Source organism: Muscardinus avellanarius, assembly GCF_963383645.1.
Source record: "Muscardinus avellanarius genome assembly, chromosome: 13".
NCBI classification, from domain to species: domain Eukaryota; kingdom Metazoa; phylum Chordata; class Mammalia; order Rodentia; family Gliridae; genus Muscardinus; species Muscardinus avellanarius.
In genome coordinates, this window is record NC_137799.1 from 26,223,492 (window position 1) to 26,241,103 (window position 17,612).

The 17,612-nt window shown below is 47.8% G+C and overlaps 1 protein-coding gene across 3 annotated transcripts in view; it reads left to right on the forward strand.

Moving 5' to 3' along the window:
* The window catches only part of PTPN3 (protein tyrosine phosphatase non-receptor type 3), a gene marked incomplete at both ends in the record, with an annotated part of 171,735 nt that overhangs the window by 74,868 nt on the left and 79,255 nt on the right, over window positions 1-17,612 (forward strand). For 2 of the 3 annotated variants that reach the window (XM_080708451.1, XM_080708450.1), the window contains 3 exons: window positions 8,565-8,719; window positions 15,506-15,613; window positions 15,689-15,731. In XM_080708451.1, the coding sequence (XP_080564577.1) occupies window positions 8,565-8,719; window positions 15,506-15,613; window positions 15,689-15,731 (306 nt within the window). Of the gene's footprint in view, window positions 1-8,564; window positions 8,720-15,505; window positions 15,614-15,688; window positions 15,732-17,612 lie in introns of those variants that run through there. The other variant, XM_080708452.1, reaches the window with a different exon arrangement.

The following is a 17,612-nucleotide window of genomic DNA, read 5'->3' on the forward strand; positions in this document are numbered from 1 at the left end:
CAAGGTAAAGGGATATATCTATAGCAAGTGGTTCAGAGAAAAGCATGGTCTATGTGTGTGTGTGCACCTGTGTGTGCATGTGTGTGTGTGTGGACACATATGTGTAGTTAAGAGAGAGGGAGAAGCCAGGCGTGGTGGCGCACGCTTGTAATCCCCACGCTTGGGAGGCGGAGACAGGAGGATCGCGCTGGTTCGAAGCCAGCCGCGCTGGCTTAAGAGACCCTGTTTCCAAATAAAAATATAAAATAAGTCTGGGAGTGTAGCCCAGAGGTAGAAGGGTTTCCAGGAACCCCAGTACCACCAAAAAAAAAGGGGGGGGGGGAGAGATCGCATATGTGGCAAAATGTTAGCAGTTGAACGCAGTCTAAGGCAGGTGTACAAGAGTTCTATTTTTCTTGCAACTTTTCTCTAAGTTTGAAAAATTAACTTTTTTTATTAATGGTACTGGGGATGGAACGCAAGGGCTTTCTACCTCTAAGCTACACTCCCAGACCTATTTTTTAATATTTTATTTAGAAACAGGGTCTCACTAAGTTGCTGAGAGCCTCACTAAGTAGCTGAGGCTGGCTTCGAACCTGTGCGATCCTCCTGTCTCAGCCTCCCAAGCACTGGGATTACAAGCATGTGCCACCGTGCCTGGCAAAAATTAACTTTTTAAGCTTTACAATGCAATTCTCTGGGCCCTTATTGAACAGAAATCCTTCTGGGTGCTCAATAATTTACATTTTAAGAAGCTGTCCAAATAATTACCATGTACATTAATTTCTTTGAAGTTATTAGTTTGAGAGTTAATCACTTTTTAAAAAGTCACTTAGTCATTAAGTTTCTATCTTTACAGTTTAGTATCATCTTAGCAGCTCTTCACACATGAAAAGTTAAACCCTTGCCTACATATTTGTGAATTTTACTTTTAGAAGGGACCATCTACTTAATTCAGAGGAGGTTAAGGAACACTTCCAGAACCAAAAGCTGCCCCTGCCGCGTGGGTGTGGTGACACATGCTTGTAATCCTGGTTCTGGGGAGGCTGAGCCAGGAGAATCACAAGTTCGAGGCCAGCCACAACAATTTAGACAGACCCTGTTTGCCAATTAAAAAAAAAAATCGTGAGCCAGGCGTGGTGGTGCACGTAATCCCAGTACTTGGGAGGCGGAGACTGTAAGATCGCAGGTTCACAGACAGCCTCGGCTCCCTAGTGAGTATGCTCTGCCACTTAGTGAGACCCTGTTTTGAAATAAAGAATAAAAGTAGGGCTGGCGCTGTAGCTCAGAGGTAGAATGCTCCTGGGTTCCATCTCCAGTGCCACAAGAAGCTAATAAAATAAATAAATAAATAAATAAAAAAGAAAGTCAGCCTGGGGGTGCTTGGGGGTAGGATGCTCCTGGGTCTAGTCACAGCACCACACACATATACACACCCATCCTACATCAGGTGCCCACGGTGGTGGTTGGGGAACGTGTTTATGTTTCCCAAGCGACTGGTGGGAGTGAATGTAGAATGCAGCCCAGCTTCTATGTGTTCGCTGAGAAAATAGAGGAAGAGAAAGCAATACTAGTGCTTTCTTAGTGGTTAACGTGTTTAATCTCCAACACATGAAATATTGGCATGTGATGAGAACCGTGCTTGATTTGCTGAATCATCCCCTCGCGTGGCTGATGGCACATGTTCTTTTCCAGTCTAGAAATGTCCCCTTCAGCACATCAGTCATCTGTTGAGGCTCATAAATAGCAAAAAAAAAAAAAAAAAATGTGGGAGGAAGAAATAACTTTCTTGAGTTCAGTAGGGAAGAAGAGTTAGGAAAAGGGGATCCGCTACAGAGAGGAGGGCTTTATATGCTCGGAGATGGCATCCTCAGCGAGACTGCACTGTGAGGGAAGAACGGTTAGAGCTGAGCCAGGCTCCCCCCAAGAAAGCCGGGCTGGAGGCGAAGTCCCTTCCTCTGGTCACCACTAGGTGGTAGCATTGGCCCAGGTCCATTTGAAGGCTGTGTTTTGAGGCTCCTGCAGCAAGCCACCTAAGGTTCTTTTGCACAGGTAACACACAAATTAGGTATTTAAAAATGATGCTTTCTTATTTTTTTTAATCTTTTTTTAAGCTTAAACTTGCATTCTTGAGTTGTCTAAGTTCCTTATTTTTAAAAGTGAGAGATACAGAATTTGTTGTACTTCCTCCTAAAACGACTCAATCGGAGTCGGATTGGTTTCTCACCTGTGCGCTGCCCTCCTGCCTTCCATTCTGCAGCTCTTGGACCTGTGAAAGAACTGCTCCACCGAGCAGTGTGGAGACGGACCTCGAAGGAAGGAATACAGCAGGGCGTCACCTCCCCTCTGTCTCTGGCTCCACGGGCGGCGGCGGCAGCAGTAGTGGAAGCCTGGCCCCCGGCCCCTGAGTGTCCAGCGCGTGGCCCTTTGTGCCAAGGTGCTCTCGCTTCTGGTTTTTTGGTTTGTAGAGCAGCTCAGGTGTCTGTCACATATCTGTCACGGCTGTCTTCAGCTCTAGCAAGCTGTCTTTGAATGAGTACAGATTTCAGAAAGGAAATGTGTACACATCTCGTGAGGTGCTTGGCATCAAAATAACCCTACAAAAGCTGGGATCTATAGTCAGGAAGCGATAGCATCAGGAGTTTCATACAAATGAAGTGCCTTTTATTAGTAACTACTATGTGTCCCATAGGATGCTGGGCACGTTACATGCGCTGCATCGAACTCTTGTACTTATTCAATCCCTGCTGTGTGCACAGTGAGACGTTGCCTCTTCCTCTGTTTTCCAAGTTATAGTCTTTGAAGACTGTTTTTGCAGCAGAAACTGTACTGCTAGTGTGCAAAACATTCTAAAGCCAGCCGGGTGTGGTGGCGCATGCTTGTAATCCCTGCGCTTGGGAGGCTGAGACAGGAGGATCACACAGGTTCGAATCCAGCCTCAGCTACTTAGTGAGGCTCTCAGCAACTTAGTGAGACCCTGTTTCCAAATAAAGTATAGAATAGGTCTGGGAGTATAACCTGGAGGTAGAAAAGCCCCTGGGTTCCACCCCCAGTACCACACACACAAAAAAAACAACATTCTAAAGCTGTAACTATTTGGGGTTTTAAATTATGCAAAGAATAGGAACGGCTCTCGTGTGGTAGCTGACATCAGCTGCAGAATGGTCATTTGTGGTCAGAGAGGCCAGTGTGTTCCCGTTGTGGCTTTGTTTAGAATTGAGAAGCTTATAAAGGAAGCCATAGAAACTCTGAGTTCCCCAATTGCTGTGCTACAGGAAACAGGGCAATTAGTCAGCCTCCATTGTCTCCACCAGATTGTTTAAGATTTAATTTCAAGACAATCTGAAAACACCACATGGTTCAACATCAGACACACTTTTATCAAGGTTTGCTTCAGTTTCAATTATAAGAAGAACATTTTTGCAACTTTTATAAGATACCTTTTACAACATGGTCCTTAGGTCCCAAGCCCTTTATTGCACAATCAGAGATAGTGCAATGAGGAAAAACCCTGTCTCCTCGGGTTCTTAGTTTGGTCAGCTGGCTGCATGACCAGTGCTGGGAACCACCGCTAACCTTGGTTAGATCTATGGTTACCGTGGGCCCTGTACTGGCCGAGCTACAGGAGCTGCGCAGGTGAGGAGCAAATCCATGCCTGCACTGGGCACCTCAGCCCATGCGGCTTTCATTTGGAGGCTCCAATTGAAGTTCTTGTTGGTTTCCTGCTGAAGTCATTGTGCGATCACTCTGCTTCAGCTGCTCCGCAGACTGTCGCCTGGCTCTGTCACCTACGCCCCACGGTGAATGGCTTAGGAGATGCGGAGCCTCTGTCCTGAGTCTGACCAGAAAGCCCACTCCTCTAGCCCCTGCTGCCTGGCCCTGTCTTTGAAAACCTCCCAAAGGAAGTGTTCTATGTGCCACACCCAGGATGCTGAATCACCTTGCCAGGTGGGACCAGGGCAGGCGTCATTGCTACAAGTTCCCCAGGTGATCCTGATGTGCACCTCCCACTAAAATCACACTTGTAATGATTTTCTTGTATCTTTTTTTTTTTTTTACAAAAAATTGTAACCTACCTGAGATTCTTAAGATAAGAACTAAGCAATGAAATTGACATTTTGAATTCAGTGTGGGTTAAAGCATTAGGGAACACATTTGTTGTCTTTTGATAACTTTTTGTATTACTCAGAAAACGCAACCCTGCTTCTAATGACATTTTCATTGAAAAGGGCAAGGTGGAGGTGGTGGGGTGGGTGGAATTTTGTAAGTGATTGAACATGTTTCTTTGCACTGCCGGTCTCAGGAATGATTTTTATTAGTATTTGAGATTTCCTGTCCTTATTTACAGAAGAGTGAAAGTTTATCTGGAACTCCTTCTATTGATAACAGACCAAGTACACTCCTCTCTTCCGAGATGTGCTTTCTATATAGCTGTCGCTTCTTTATATTTTCTCTTCCTGCACCAGTGTGTGCCTCTATCTCCCTGAAGCTTGATTGACAGGACTCCTGTCTCCTTTGTCCTGGTCCCTTTGAGTCACCACTTCAGGCTGCTCATTCCAAAGTCTTTATCTCTGGCCCTACCCTGCCCTTGGGAGCTGATTTTCCAGTCATCTGTGGCTTGCTCCTTAGGTAGATCTTCCATCAATGGAGGGGGGGGTATCACCTGGGAAACAGAGAGATGCAGGTGCTTAGGTTCCACCCAGACCCACTGGACCCAGAGTCTGCACTTTTATAAGCACCCCAAGAATCCTGCACGTAGCAGCGTGTTGAACAGCAACAGTCCCTGGGATATCTCACTCCACCCTCAGTCTCCTCTCATTCCTCACCCCTGCCCACTCCTACCCACCCATGTTTGTGTCGGGTTGTACTACTATTTATTGATTCATTCAGATACTTACTGGCACCCAGCAGAGCCAGGTGATAAAGATACAGTGAGCAAATCCAGATCTGATTCCTACCCTCATGGAACTTGGTGTCTAACAGGAGCAGCACCTATCAAATGCACATCATGAGTTATAAGTGTGAAATGAAATTAGGATGATGAGCACTATAGAGAAAGCCTATACTGCAGATATATGACGTGGCTGGGGAGGCCTGAGATGGCTCCCGAGGGAGCGATGCCTTTGCGGGGCATGGAGGGAGTCGGGGCTGAGCAGCCGAAGAGGTGCAGCAGCAGGAAGAGGACCACAAGCTGCAGGAGCAGCATGTGCAAAGGCCCAGCTGCACAGAGAAGGTTTATGGAGAATTATTAAAGAACATTTACTTGCTCTTAAGACCTTCGTCTGTATTCGCTCTTCTACCTCACCTCGTCAGATTTATTTCTTCTCCGTTCCCCAGGCTGAGTTAGATTTTTAGGAAGGCCATCTATATTCTTTGTCAAAGCCTAGACCCTCCCACCAGAATGCTATGATCTTGTGCTCATTTGAACATCTTCTCAGTCTTTTAGGCTACCACACAAATGAGTTCACTGTAAAACCCGTTTCCTTACTGTTCCAGAATCCCATGGTCAGAATTTAAACTGCCCTCTGCGTCCTTCTTTATAAATATACTTTAAATTTTTTTTCCCTCTAGCTTTCTTTTTATTTGGTCATGGGAATTAAACCTAGGACCTCTCGCGTGCTAGACAACAGCTCCAAGCTGAGCTACATTGCTAGACCTTTTAATTTTATTCTGAGACAGTGCCGCACTTAGTTGCCCATAATGGCATGTCATCCTTCTGCCTCAGCCTCCTGACCAGCTTGGATTACAGGCGTGCATTACCAAGCCAGACTGGCTCGCTCACCTTCCCTTCCTCCTGATAGTAAAAGATAACATTTCATTAGTTTCCCCCCACTGTAATGAAACACTCAACACAGGCTATGTAGAAAGAAAAAAAGGTTTATTTAGCTCAGTTTTGGAGGGTCGAGGGCATGGCACTGGCCTTGGCAGTTCACAGCTGCATCACAGCTTAGAGGATGGCAGTGGAAAAAGCAGGTATGCGAGCCGATGATTGCATCTCAAGCCAAGAGTGGAGGGGAAGAGGACAGGCAGGGCCACGCTTGCTCCTTTAAAACAACCCTCTCAAGAGAATCACCAAAGGGGTCTCAGGAGAAACACCTCACACCCCCCAACAACCTAAGGACCTCCCCCCAGCCCCACCTCCCAGAGGTCCCATCACCGCCCAACAGCGCCACCTGGGGGACCAAGCCACAGCCACAGCGGACCCTTTGGAGATAAAAACCACGTTGAAGCATAACACACTTACAGGAAAACATATGATCATGAACACAGTGGTTGGTGAACTTCCACACAGTGAGTGCTTAATTATCATTAGTGCCCACACCAAGACACTGATAACAGCATCCCAGAAGATAACTAGGGTCCCTCCTGGTCGCTAACCCCAGGAGTGACCGCTACCCTGTCTTCGAGCAGCTTTGGTTAGTTTTGCCTATTTTTACATAAATGGAATCATGCTATGGGTGACCCATTACATCCAGTCCCCCCATTTTTTTTGGTGGTACTGGGGTTCCTGGAAGCCCTTCTACCTCCGGGCTACACTCCCAGACCTATTTTTATATTTTTATTTGGAAACAGGGTCTCTTAAGCCAGCGCGGCTGGCTTCAAACCTGCACGATCCTCCAGTCTCCACCTCCCAAGTGCGGGGATTATAAGCATGTGCCACCACGCCCAGCTACATCCAGCCCCTTTTACTCAAGGTGGCATTAAAGCAATTCTTTCCTGTTGTTGCACGGAGCAGTAGCGCGTTTATTTTCTTTGCTGTAGGATAGTGCAAGGTGTGACAATACCACAGTTTACACACTTAAGCCATGTGGATCCATTCCACTTTGGGACTGACTGCTACAAAGATTCTTGTGCATAGCTTTTTGTGAATGCCTGTGCATTTTCCGGTTGGGAAGCCATGCTCGGGGGTAGTTGTGTCACAAACTGTGCGTACGTTCAGCTTGAGAGAGGCTGCCCAGCACTTTCCCAAAGTCGTCACACCCGCTGTACGTTTTCGTCAGCAGTACGTGCAGCCCCAGCGGCCCGCAGCCTCCAGGGTGCTCGAGTCTTCAGTGCCTTCCGGTGGGATGTGGGATGTGGTTTTGTTGCTCTGTGGTTTTACTCTGCCTTTCTTGGGCAAGTCATGTGGTTGCTGCATTTCCATTTTCTTCTCGTTTTCTGCTGTGTTGTTGTCTCTCTTAGTAGCAGGATTGCTGCTTCCTCGTCTTTGGGGGTCTGCACATTGCAGTCATCTTCGCCCACCCTCTGGGTTGCCTCTTTGGTCTTCTAAATGTTGTCTTTTAAGAAATAAGATTCCTTAATTTGAATATAATCCAGCCTCACTAAATCTCTTTATGTTTTAAGTCATTTATGCCATGCTTAGTTCTCTGAAACCCGAGGGGTAGAATATATGAATCCCAAAGACACTGCAACATAAAAATTATAAACCTGGGAAATTAGAAGATGTAGACCTGGGAGATAATACAACACACAAACAGGCCATGTCATTTCTATGAAAATGTTATAATTGACCAACGAATTTTGTTCAGTTTTAAAGTCAAGACTCAAAAGCAGGCTGGGCATGGTGGCGCACACTTGTAATCCTAGTACTTGGGAGGCTAAGACAAGAGGATTGCAGGTTCATGGTTGGCCTCAACTACTTAGTGAAGACTTCTACAACTCAGTGAGACCCTGTTTCAAAATAAAGAATAGAAAATAGGGCCAGGCGTGGTGGCTCATGCTTGTAATCCCTGCACTTGGGAGGCTGAGACAGGAGGATCACACAGGTTCGAAGCCAGCCTCAACTACTTAGTGAGGCTCTCAGCAACTTAGTGAGACCCTGTTTCAAAATAAAATATAAAATAGGTCTGGGGTGTAGCCCCTGTGTTCCATCACTAGGACCACAAAATAATTAAATAAATATATAAAAAATAGGGCCGTAGGTGTAGCTCAGAAGCAGAATGCCCCTGGGTTCAATCCCCAACAGGAAAAAAACAAAAAACAAAAAAAAAAACTTCAAATAGAAATATTGTTTGTATTCAGTTCTCATTACCTATAAGTTCTTAGATAGGATTGTGAGTATCAAAGAAAATGTAAAAAATCACCAAAGAGCTAGGTGTGGTGGTGCACACTTGTAATCCTAGTACTTGGATACTGAGACAGAAGGATTACAGGTTTGAGGACAGCTTCAGTAAATAGTGAGACTTTCATCACCATAGCAAGACCCGATTTCCAAATAAAAATAAAAAGGGCTGCGGGTGTAGCTTGGAGATAGAATGCACATAGGTTCAATCCCCAGTGGCATACACACGCAAGTCACCAAAGAGAACACACAGCTTACCATTAAATGATAGCAGTAGAAAGTAAGAAATGTTTCTGTAATCTGTAGAAGTTAGACTGGAGTGCGTTCTTTTGAGGCGAATTTCAGAAAATCACATTTATTTTTCTTCTAGGAGTCTCTTGATAGATGAACAATAAACTTCTCTATATTACCATGAAGGGGAAAAGAAGCAAGCTGGTGTGAAGGGCCTGGGTAGGCTGCAGGCCAGCACAGGTGGCTGGCTATCTTCATATAAAATTACTGACAGTTATGTCTTATGTTGCAGGTTATTCAACGATAGTTATGACCTCCCGGTTACGTGCGTTGGGTGGAAGAATTAATAATATACGCACCTCTGAGTTACCCAAAGAGAAAACTCGATCCGAAGTTGTCTGCAGCATCCGCTTCTTAGATGGCTTGGTACAGACCTTTAAAGTTAATGTAAGTTCTCCACATTTTTTCCCCTGAATTAATGCTCCTAAGAAATAGTTTTCACCTCTTGGCCTACAAAATGAAGAAAACAATTATTTTAAAGTGAGAGCTTGTAAGGTTTTGTAAGTTGAGGTTGGACTGGGAACACTCCTGGAGGCTTTGCCTGTTCTGCCTCCCCCTGGCCTTTGTGATGTAAACTGTGGGACTCTAGGCTGTTTCTGTTTTTGCACAGTCCCTGTCCACTTCCTGAAGCAGAGCTGGCTCTCAGATGATACTGTCTGTATATGCTTCATTAGAGCCCACGTTGAGTGTTTAAAAATAGTTAAAACCAAGCTGGGCATGGTGGCGCACGCTTGTAATCCCAGTACTTGGGAGGCTGAGACAGGAGGATCGCAGTTCATGGCCAGCCTCGGCTATTTAGTGAGGCCCTTCGCAACTGAGTGAGCCCCTGTTTCAAAATAAAAAATAAAAATAAAAAATCGGGCTAGGAATGTAGCTCAGAGGTAAAATGTCCCTGAGTTCAATCCCTAGCACCACAAAAATACATACATACAGGCCAGGCGTGGTGGCGCACGCTTGTAATCCCTGCGCTTGGGAGGCGGAGACAGGAGGATCGCGCAGGTTCGAAGCCAGCCGTGCACGCTGGCTTAGGAGACCCTGTTTCCAAATAAAAATGTAAAAATAGGTCTGGGAGTGTAGCCCGGAGGTAGAAGGGCTTCCAGGAACCCCAGTACCACCAAAAAAAAAATATATATATACATACATACATACATACATACATACATACATACAATTAGGTTATATGTCATCCCACTGTGAGCCCCTTGAGGACAGGAAGGGTGTCCCTGCACAGGGCCAGGCACACAGCAAGTGCTCATTAACTGTGTGAGTGGGTGTGGGTCATGAGATGGTCAGCCTCAGGATGGCAAGGTTCAAGCAAGTCCTGGCTCCTCCCACTTAGAGCCCTTGGCAGAGCGCCAGCTGGGAACCAGGCTCTAGGTGGCCAGCTGCAGTTGGGTACTGAAACAGCAGCACCCCCTGCTGGCCACCCACTCCAGCCCTCACCAAAGCCTGCGACCTTTGCCTGTCTCTCCCATCCTCTGGCCCGTCCTAAAGGAGTAAACACAGACCCAGAACTGACTGCCAGCATTTGCCCCAGCCTAGAAAGCGCAGTATGCAAAGAAAGGTGTCAGAAGACAAACTGGACCAGAGGACAATTTTAGGAACAAGAAAAGGCCACAAGGACTAAAAGCACAACAAAACTGTCCCCTGCATCTTCCACCCGCCCACCCACAAGTTCACCTCCTACTCACCCCAGGTCACTAGGGAGCTTGGTGAACACAAGAGGAGAAGCCTGGCAGGATGGGCACCGTATCTCCGTCCAAACCAGGGGTGAGATCACTGCCCAGTGCTTTGGCCGCAGGCATCTCCCAGCAGCACACAAGATGTAGGTCATGGGAGTTTGAGTCCCCTGCCTGGCAGAGGGTGGCAATGGTCAGTGGAGAGATGTTTTCCGAGTCTCTACCACCCACCTACTTCCTCAGCTCTTCCCCAAGGTCAGGGAGTCATTCTTCTGCGGGTGGGGAATGTTATCACAGCAAGAAGAGAAAACTCGGCACGGGAGTATAATTGTGGTGTTAGGTGTCTCCAGAGTCTAATTGGTGGGGCAGAACAAGCACCTGTGACATGCTTGTGTGTGTGTTTTTACCCCTGTGGTGCTGGATGGGACCCAGGGCCCCGGGGTGTGCAGACGCTCTGCCCAGCCCCTCCCACGCACTGTCCACCCCCACGCTGCAGTCTGGAGAACCACTCGTTCCAGGTGCTTCTGGTGGAGTCGTGCACGTTTCCCTTAAAAACAACTACTTTGCTTTGTTTTGTTAAGTGTCTTTTACACTGGTTTTTTTTTGTGTGTGTGTGGTACTGGGGTGGAACCCAAAGGCTTTCTACTTCTGGGCTATACTCCCAGACCTATTTTATACTTTATTTGGAAACAGGGTTTCTCTAAGTTACTGAGAGCCTCACTGAGGCTGGCTTCGAACCTGCGCGATCCTCCTGTCTCAGCCTCCTAAGCGAGGGGATTACGAGCGTGCGCCACCACACCCGGCTACTGTTTTCTTTTTAACGTAGTCTGCTGTAGAATGCTATGGTTAAGCCCTGTGAAAGTCGCAGATGTGTCCAGAGGCTGTAAACTGACAGCTTAGTGTACGACTGGCTCCTTGGTGAAAATGTGTTTGTCTGTGTTGCAGCTGTTCCTCAACCGTTCTTCGCGATGTGGACGTGAACATTTGCTAGTGTATGACTCATTTATTCACTCAACACATGTTTACTGAGCCTCTATTATGGGCCAGGCTTTGTCCTGGGTTCACAGAATGTACGAGTGAGCAAACAGCACAGCTCCTGCCCTTCTGAAGTTTCCATCCTTGTGGGAGAAGATGGGTGGGGCTATCATTTTATAGATGTGATAGGGGAAGGCCTCACTGGTAAAAAGAAAGAGCCATATGGTTATCTGCAGAGGGCACTTGGCTGTGAAGAAGGGACAGTAGCTCAAGGGCCCTGGGGCAGGAGCCTGTGCAGTGTGGTTGTAGGACAGTGTAGACGCCAGCGTGTCTAGAGTGGAGTGAATAAGAGGAGGTAGAGCAGGAGATAAGGTCAGAGATAACAGGGATGGGGCTTGGGGTGGGAGTGGGGAATCAGACACTGGCTTTTCTACTTTGTAAGGTAGAAAGCACTGGTAGGTTTGGACAGAGGCCTGTCACAGTCTGACTCGGGTATCGCTCTGGAAGCTGTATGGAGAGACCTGGGAGGGAAAGCCAGGAGCCAGGCCGAGAGCCTGCTCTAGCAATCCCTGGAGAGATGCTGATGAGGGGGCGGGCAGGCTCGGGGAGGTGGCTAGGAGTAAACCGAGTCTGGAAACACTTTGAAGATGGAGCCAATAGCATTTGCTGATGACTGGGATTTGGGGTGTGAACGCCTGAGAGGCCTCAAGGTGACTCCAAGGTTTTTGGCCTGAGCAACCTGGCGAGATAGAGTTGCAGTTTGTAGAGATGGGAAAGGCAGGTTTGGGGATGGAAATAACCAGTTCGGTTGCAGCCACGTAAAGTTTGAGATGGCCATTATTTGTCTCTGGAGAAATGTGAAAATGATATTGGAAACACAAGTCAGGAGTTCAGAGGACAGGGCCAGGCTGCAGATACAGATGTGGATTTTACCAGGGAAGAGAGGGAATGTCAAGCTGTGGAACCAGGTAAGTCCCCCCGGAGTAGGCAGGAGATGGGGAGGAGGCCTGACATTTAAGGTTTGCAGAGCTGAGAGGCAAGTTCTAAAGGAGACTGAGGAGACCAGCTGCGGAGACAGGAGGAGACCAAGCACAAATATCTGAGAAACAGGTGAAATGTCAGGAGGGAGAACGACCAGCCCCGCGAGAAGGGGTGAGGCAAGCCCCGATCATGAGAAGCCTTAGCGCAGGGCCTGGCCCCGGTGAGTGCCCAGAGGTTCTCACAGTCCTTGTCACCTGCCGCTGCCTGAAGCCTACAGCAGCCCAGTCCAGGCCTGGCTCAGCAGAACTGGAGGGCCTGGTGGCAGCTTGACGTTTCCCTCACTTCTTTTCGTGCTACTTCTGGGGACTGTTTGCCTGAACTGTTTGTGGCCACAGGGAAGCTGATGTGAACCTCAGTCATTGCTACTCCAGTCCAGGAGCCAGCTGGGTGCTGCAATGACCTTGTACTGTGAGGGCTAGGTCTGTTCTTAATATAGATGTGTCTTTAATGATGTTTTGATTTCTGAGGACCCGGTGAATTATGCAGAATGTTACACCTGAATGTTTGAGTTACATATACCAGAAGCGGTGTGGTAGGAACACTTGAGCTCTGAGATCAAACCTGAGCTGGGCACTCGGGCCTCTGCGGGCAACGGCACAAGGCACAGAGCCGACTGCTGCTTCTCTTTGCCCCCTGGGCAAAGGAGGGGGGGATGACTCTTGCAAAATTGCCACAAAGATTGGAGATCGTGTGGGAAAATGCACAGGGTATTATACCTGGTTGCTTATAGATGTTCAGTAAATTATAGTTGTTAATAATATACAACACACGTAAGCCGGGCATGGTGGCACACATTTGAAATCCCAGTACTTGGGAGGCTGTAATAGGAGGATCATGGCTTTGTGGCCAGCCTCAGCTACTATGTGAGGCCCTCTGAAACTTAGACTTTGTTTCCAAAAAAAGATTTAAAAATAGGGCTGGGGGTGTAGCTCAGAGGTAGAATGCCCCTGGGTTCCATCCCCAGTACCACCAAAAAAGAAAAAAAACCTGACAACAACCAATGTAATATAGGTCATAAATAAATAATAATTCTAAGCCGGGCGTGGTGGCGCACGCTTTTAATCCCCGCGCTTGGGAGGCTGAGACAGGAGGATCGCACGGGTTCGAAGCCAGCCTCAGCTACTTAGTGAGGCTCTCAGCAACTTAGAGACCCTGTTTCCAAATACATTATAAAATAGGTCTGGGAGTGTAGCCCAGAGGTAGAAAGCCCCTGGGTTCCACCCCCAGTACCGCTAAAAAATAAATAAATAAATAATTCTGGCAAGGGGAGCAGGTAGCTCTTTGATGTATTAAAAGAGCGTCTCACATCCAGTTATGGTAGTGTCCACCTGTAATTTGAGTACTTGGAAGGCTGAGACCGGAGGATCCCAGTTTTGAGGCTACCCTCAGTAACTTAGCAAGAACCTGTTTCAAAATAAAAATTTTTTTAAAGGCCTCGGGCTAGGGCTGAAGCTCAGAGGTAAAATGCATTGGGTTCAATCTTCAGTACAAAAAAAAAAAAAAAAGAGTGTCTTATCTCACAGTGTAAAGGGAGGGTAGTTCGTGACTTGGAATGTGTGGACTAAATTATTCCACACCTACCGAGATTCTGTCATGTCAGAAAAATATATACACACAATTCTTGTTGCCCTCCTCCCCTGGCTTCCCTCTCCCCTCACCCTACAAGTCTTTGAGATTGGAATTGACAATTTATAATGTAAAATTATAATGCACCCAATTAAAAAAAAGTTCTCTCTGGCCGGGTGTGGTGACGCGCCCTTGTAATCCCAGCATTTGGGCGGCTGAGACAAGAGGATCTTGGTTTGAGGACAGCCTCATCTACTACTTAGTGAGGGCCTTTGCAACTCAGTAAGACCCTGTTTCAAAATAAGAAATAATAAATAGGGCTGGGGGTGTATCTTGGAGATAGAATGCCCCTGGGTTTCATCCCTAGTACTAAAAAAAAAAAAAAAAAAAAAATTCGCTCATGATCAACAATGCCCTGGCTGGAGGAAGAAGCAGCAGGGACGGGGCCCCCGGACAGGAAAGGGTGCTGGAGGTGGGCCTGTCTCACGCTCCCACTGCAGACCAGATCCCTTGAGGCTGGCCTAAAGAAGTTGCTGCAGAAGAACGCTGTTACTGAATCCTCCTTTTCCGGGTCACTGTGGCCTATTTTCAAGTACAGTACCTGCTGTCAGACACTCAAAAAAGAGCTAACCTGTGCTTATCCTCTACCCTATTTCTGACTCATATTGTCCTGTGAAATGGTTTGGTTCAAAGGATCCCCGAGAAGCTGGCCTGTTAAAGGAGAGTTTGCGCTCTCCTTAACGCTCCAGGCTGGTTTTGCAGCCCTCCCTCCTGCCCACCATGCCTTTGTGCCAGGCCATGGGCTTCAAATGCCTGCGCACCTCGAGGGAGAGGGTGACGCTCAGCCCTGTCAAGCTTCCAAACCCAGACTGGGGGTGTTTTCCACCCGTCCCCAGGTGAAGCTGACATCTGTGTTGTCCCCTGAGTGTCCACTGTGCATGGTCAGGTCAGACCACTCAGCAGTAGTATGTGTTGTTCTGTGTTACAGTTGCGCCTCCGTAGTCAGAGCAGGAACAGGATGCTCTGTCCTCAAGCCCCCCCAGGCCTGTCCCCTAAACACCACACAGCGGAGGCCGCCAGTGCCGGCTCTGGGGTGAAGTGTGGCTGGACATCCCATCGGCTTCTCACTTCACACTACGGGAGCTGCGAGGCAGATAATCCCGCGGGGTGATGCAGGCCAGTTTGTTCTGAGGGTATTTCGAGTTGCATTCGAGTATTTTTAGCTGTTAGTGGAGACTTTTCCTACCCTGCACACACTTCTGGGTTCCTGCAGGGGTAGGAGCTGCAGACACATGCTGAGCGGCCAACAGAAACTGACCTGGGATTAGCGTTTGCTGTGGGTAATCCGTGGCCAGGTCATGGTGAGTTTACTGCAATTATAATATGTGGCTTTTCCAACTTAGACATCACCTGAAAACCTCAGCTAAGAGGAAGAAAGAAATCTTAGAAAGTTAAAGTAAATTAAACTCATATCATCTTAAATTGTATTTGTTCATCCTGTCTTAAGAACTACATTTACAAATATGTCCTTGTAACTTGAAATTTATAAACATTTTTGTTACTGTAGGAAATATGCATGTATAACATTTGACTATTTTAACTACCTTTTACATATAGCTAAGATGTCACTACCAGTTCATAACTCACCTTATGATTTTTTTTTGTGTGGAAAATGCCTCTGGGAGTGGAACCCAGAGGCATTCTACCTCTGAGCTACACCCCCAGCCTATTTATTTTATTCTTTATTTTGAAACAGGGACTCACTGAGTTGCAGATGGCCTCACTAAGTAACTGAGGCTGTCCGTGAGCTGCAGTCCTCCTGTCTCAGCCCCCCAAGTGCTGGGATTACAAGTGTGCACTCTATGCCCGGCTCATTTTGTGATTTTTTTACACTGAATATTTTTCCCCCTAGAAACAAGATACTGGCCAGTTGCTTCTGGATATGGCATTCGCCCACCTGGGCGTGACCGAGAAGGAGTATTTTGGTTTGCAACATGGTGACGATTCGGTGGACTCCCCTGTAAGTGCCAGCCTGTACAAAGTGCCGAACGTCTACCTGGGTTGGTTTTAAAGCTTATGTTTTCTTACCCAACAGAGATGGCTTGAGTCAAGCAAACCCATCAGGAAGCAGCTGAAAGGTTGGTGTGATCTTTTCATTTCAGTTGAACATTAGGTGTGAGGGGGCCTGTTTCTCTCCTCCAGTCTTCAGGGCGCCTGTTGCACCTGCTACCTGGATTCCAGGGGGCCCAGGAAATTGGGGTGAGCAAGCTTCTCCCCTCTGACTTGGGAGGTAGGAGACCTGCTTGAGGCCACCCTTTTAGGGGTCCTCACCAGCTGTGGGCAAGGAGGGGGATGTGAGAGGAGGCAGCTCAGAGTGAAGGAACCACTTTTTTTATTAACAAGGAAGGAAAGAGAAGTAGGATGGTCCTTCTCAGCCCAGAGTGACAGCCACGGAAGCAGAGAAAGACAGAAAGGCACCGACCTACTCCTCGCACTTCCCAACAGCACAGTTGCATTCACTGGAAACTGACTCACAGGTAGATAAGGTCATGCACATAAATGAGGAATTCTTTCAAATATCCCTCACCCATCACGATGGAGCTGTAGGCAGGGGCCGTCCATGACATGCCTCACCTGTCCTCAGCCCCATCTGTTGTCAGCCTGGTGTCCACATTGGCACCTATGTCTCAGGCAAACCTGGTGTCTGCAGGGCCTCTTCCATGCCTTCCTTTAGTCTATTCCCTCTACTGGGCATGCTTTCCCCACTCTCTTCCCCACATCGAACTCTTGCTGATCTTCAAGGCTGCTCAGACACCATCTTCTCTCTTGCTAGACACCGTGACTCCTTCTGCCTTCCCTTCATTGATCGTCCTCTCCTTCACGGCTGACCACTGTCGCCGTCCTCTCACAAGGTCCTAACCCCTGGCTGCATTCTTCTCTGCATCCCTCATGGTACCCGATGCACAGGATCTGGCAGTGAATGGCAGAGGGGTGCTGGGCAGGTGGATTTGCACACACACACACACACACACACACACACACACACACACACCACACCCATGGCACCACTCCCCTGCTGCCCACCCTTGGAACCAGGCCCTCAGAGTTCTCACCTGCATGGCTGTGCCCTTGATGGTCAGGAGTACCCAGGGGAGCCACAGAGCCCCTTGCAGATAAACACCTGCCCCGATTTAACTCAGCAACAAGCACAGGACAGGCGCTGTCCTTTACTTTCTCACTACTAACTCATTCTTTTAAAAGAGAATGGCAAAGCTGTGGGCTAAGCTCTAGAAACTCAGTCCAAGTCAGATTTGGACCTTGCCCACAAGTATCTCACAGCCGAGTGTGCAACAAGACAGGAGGAGAAGGAGTTCTGTGATATACTAAGCACAGGATAGGGTGCACTGGATCAGCGCAGAGGACAAGCAGACAAAGAGACTGCGCCGAGACACAGTAATGACAAGTTACAGAAGGCGGGACAATAGAGGCAAGAGCACCCCAGAGCCAGGCGCGGACTTGGCATGCCCCGCTCTGCGGGTGATGAGCCCGCGCACTATTACAGCGCCACCCACTGGTGCCCGTCCATGTCCAGCAGTACATGCAGGTGCAGGCCCATTAGGGATTCTTTAAATACCAACCCCAGGTAAAGATACAAGTACTAAAGAGAGGGGAGGGTGGAGCCTGGAGTGACCCGGGGCAGAAGCAGAGATAAGCAGCAGGATCTGCGAGGGGAGCAGGCTGGACAGGAACATGAATTCAGAGAGGAAGACGGTGCATATTTACCCAGCTCTGGAGAGGGGGTGAAACCGGCAGGAAGAAGATGTTGGGATCTTAGCAACACACTCTTACCCTCTGTTGCCATGTCTATCAGGAGAAATGGACTAATTTTATCCCCACAGGTGAATTAATTGAGTCTTGGCGTTGAAGCAGAAAGCCCTATTTGAGTATGTTCCTTGTGTAATAGTCACTGGCGTATCAATCACTTAATGTGCTATGTGTGAAATGCTTTCTGGGGTAAA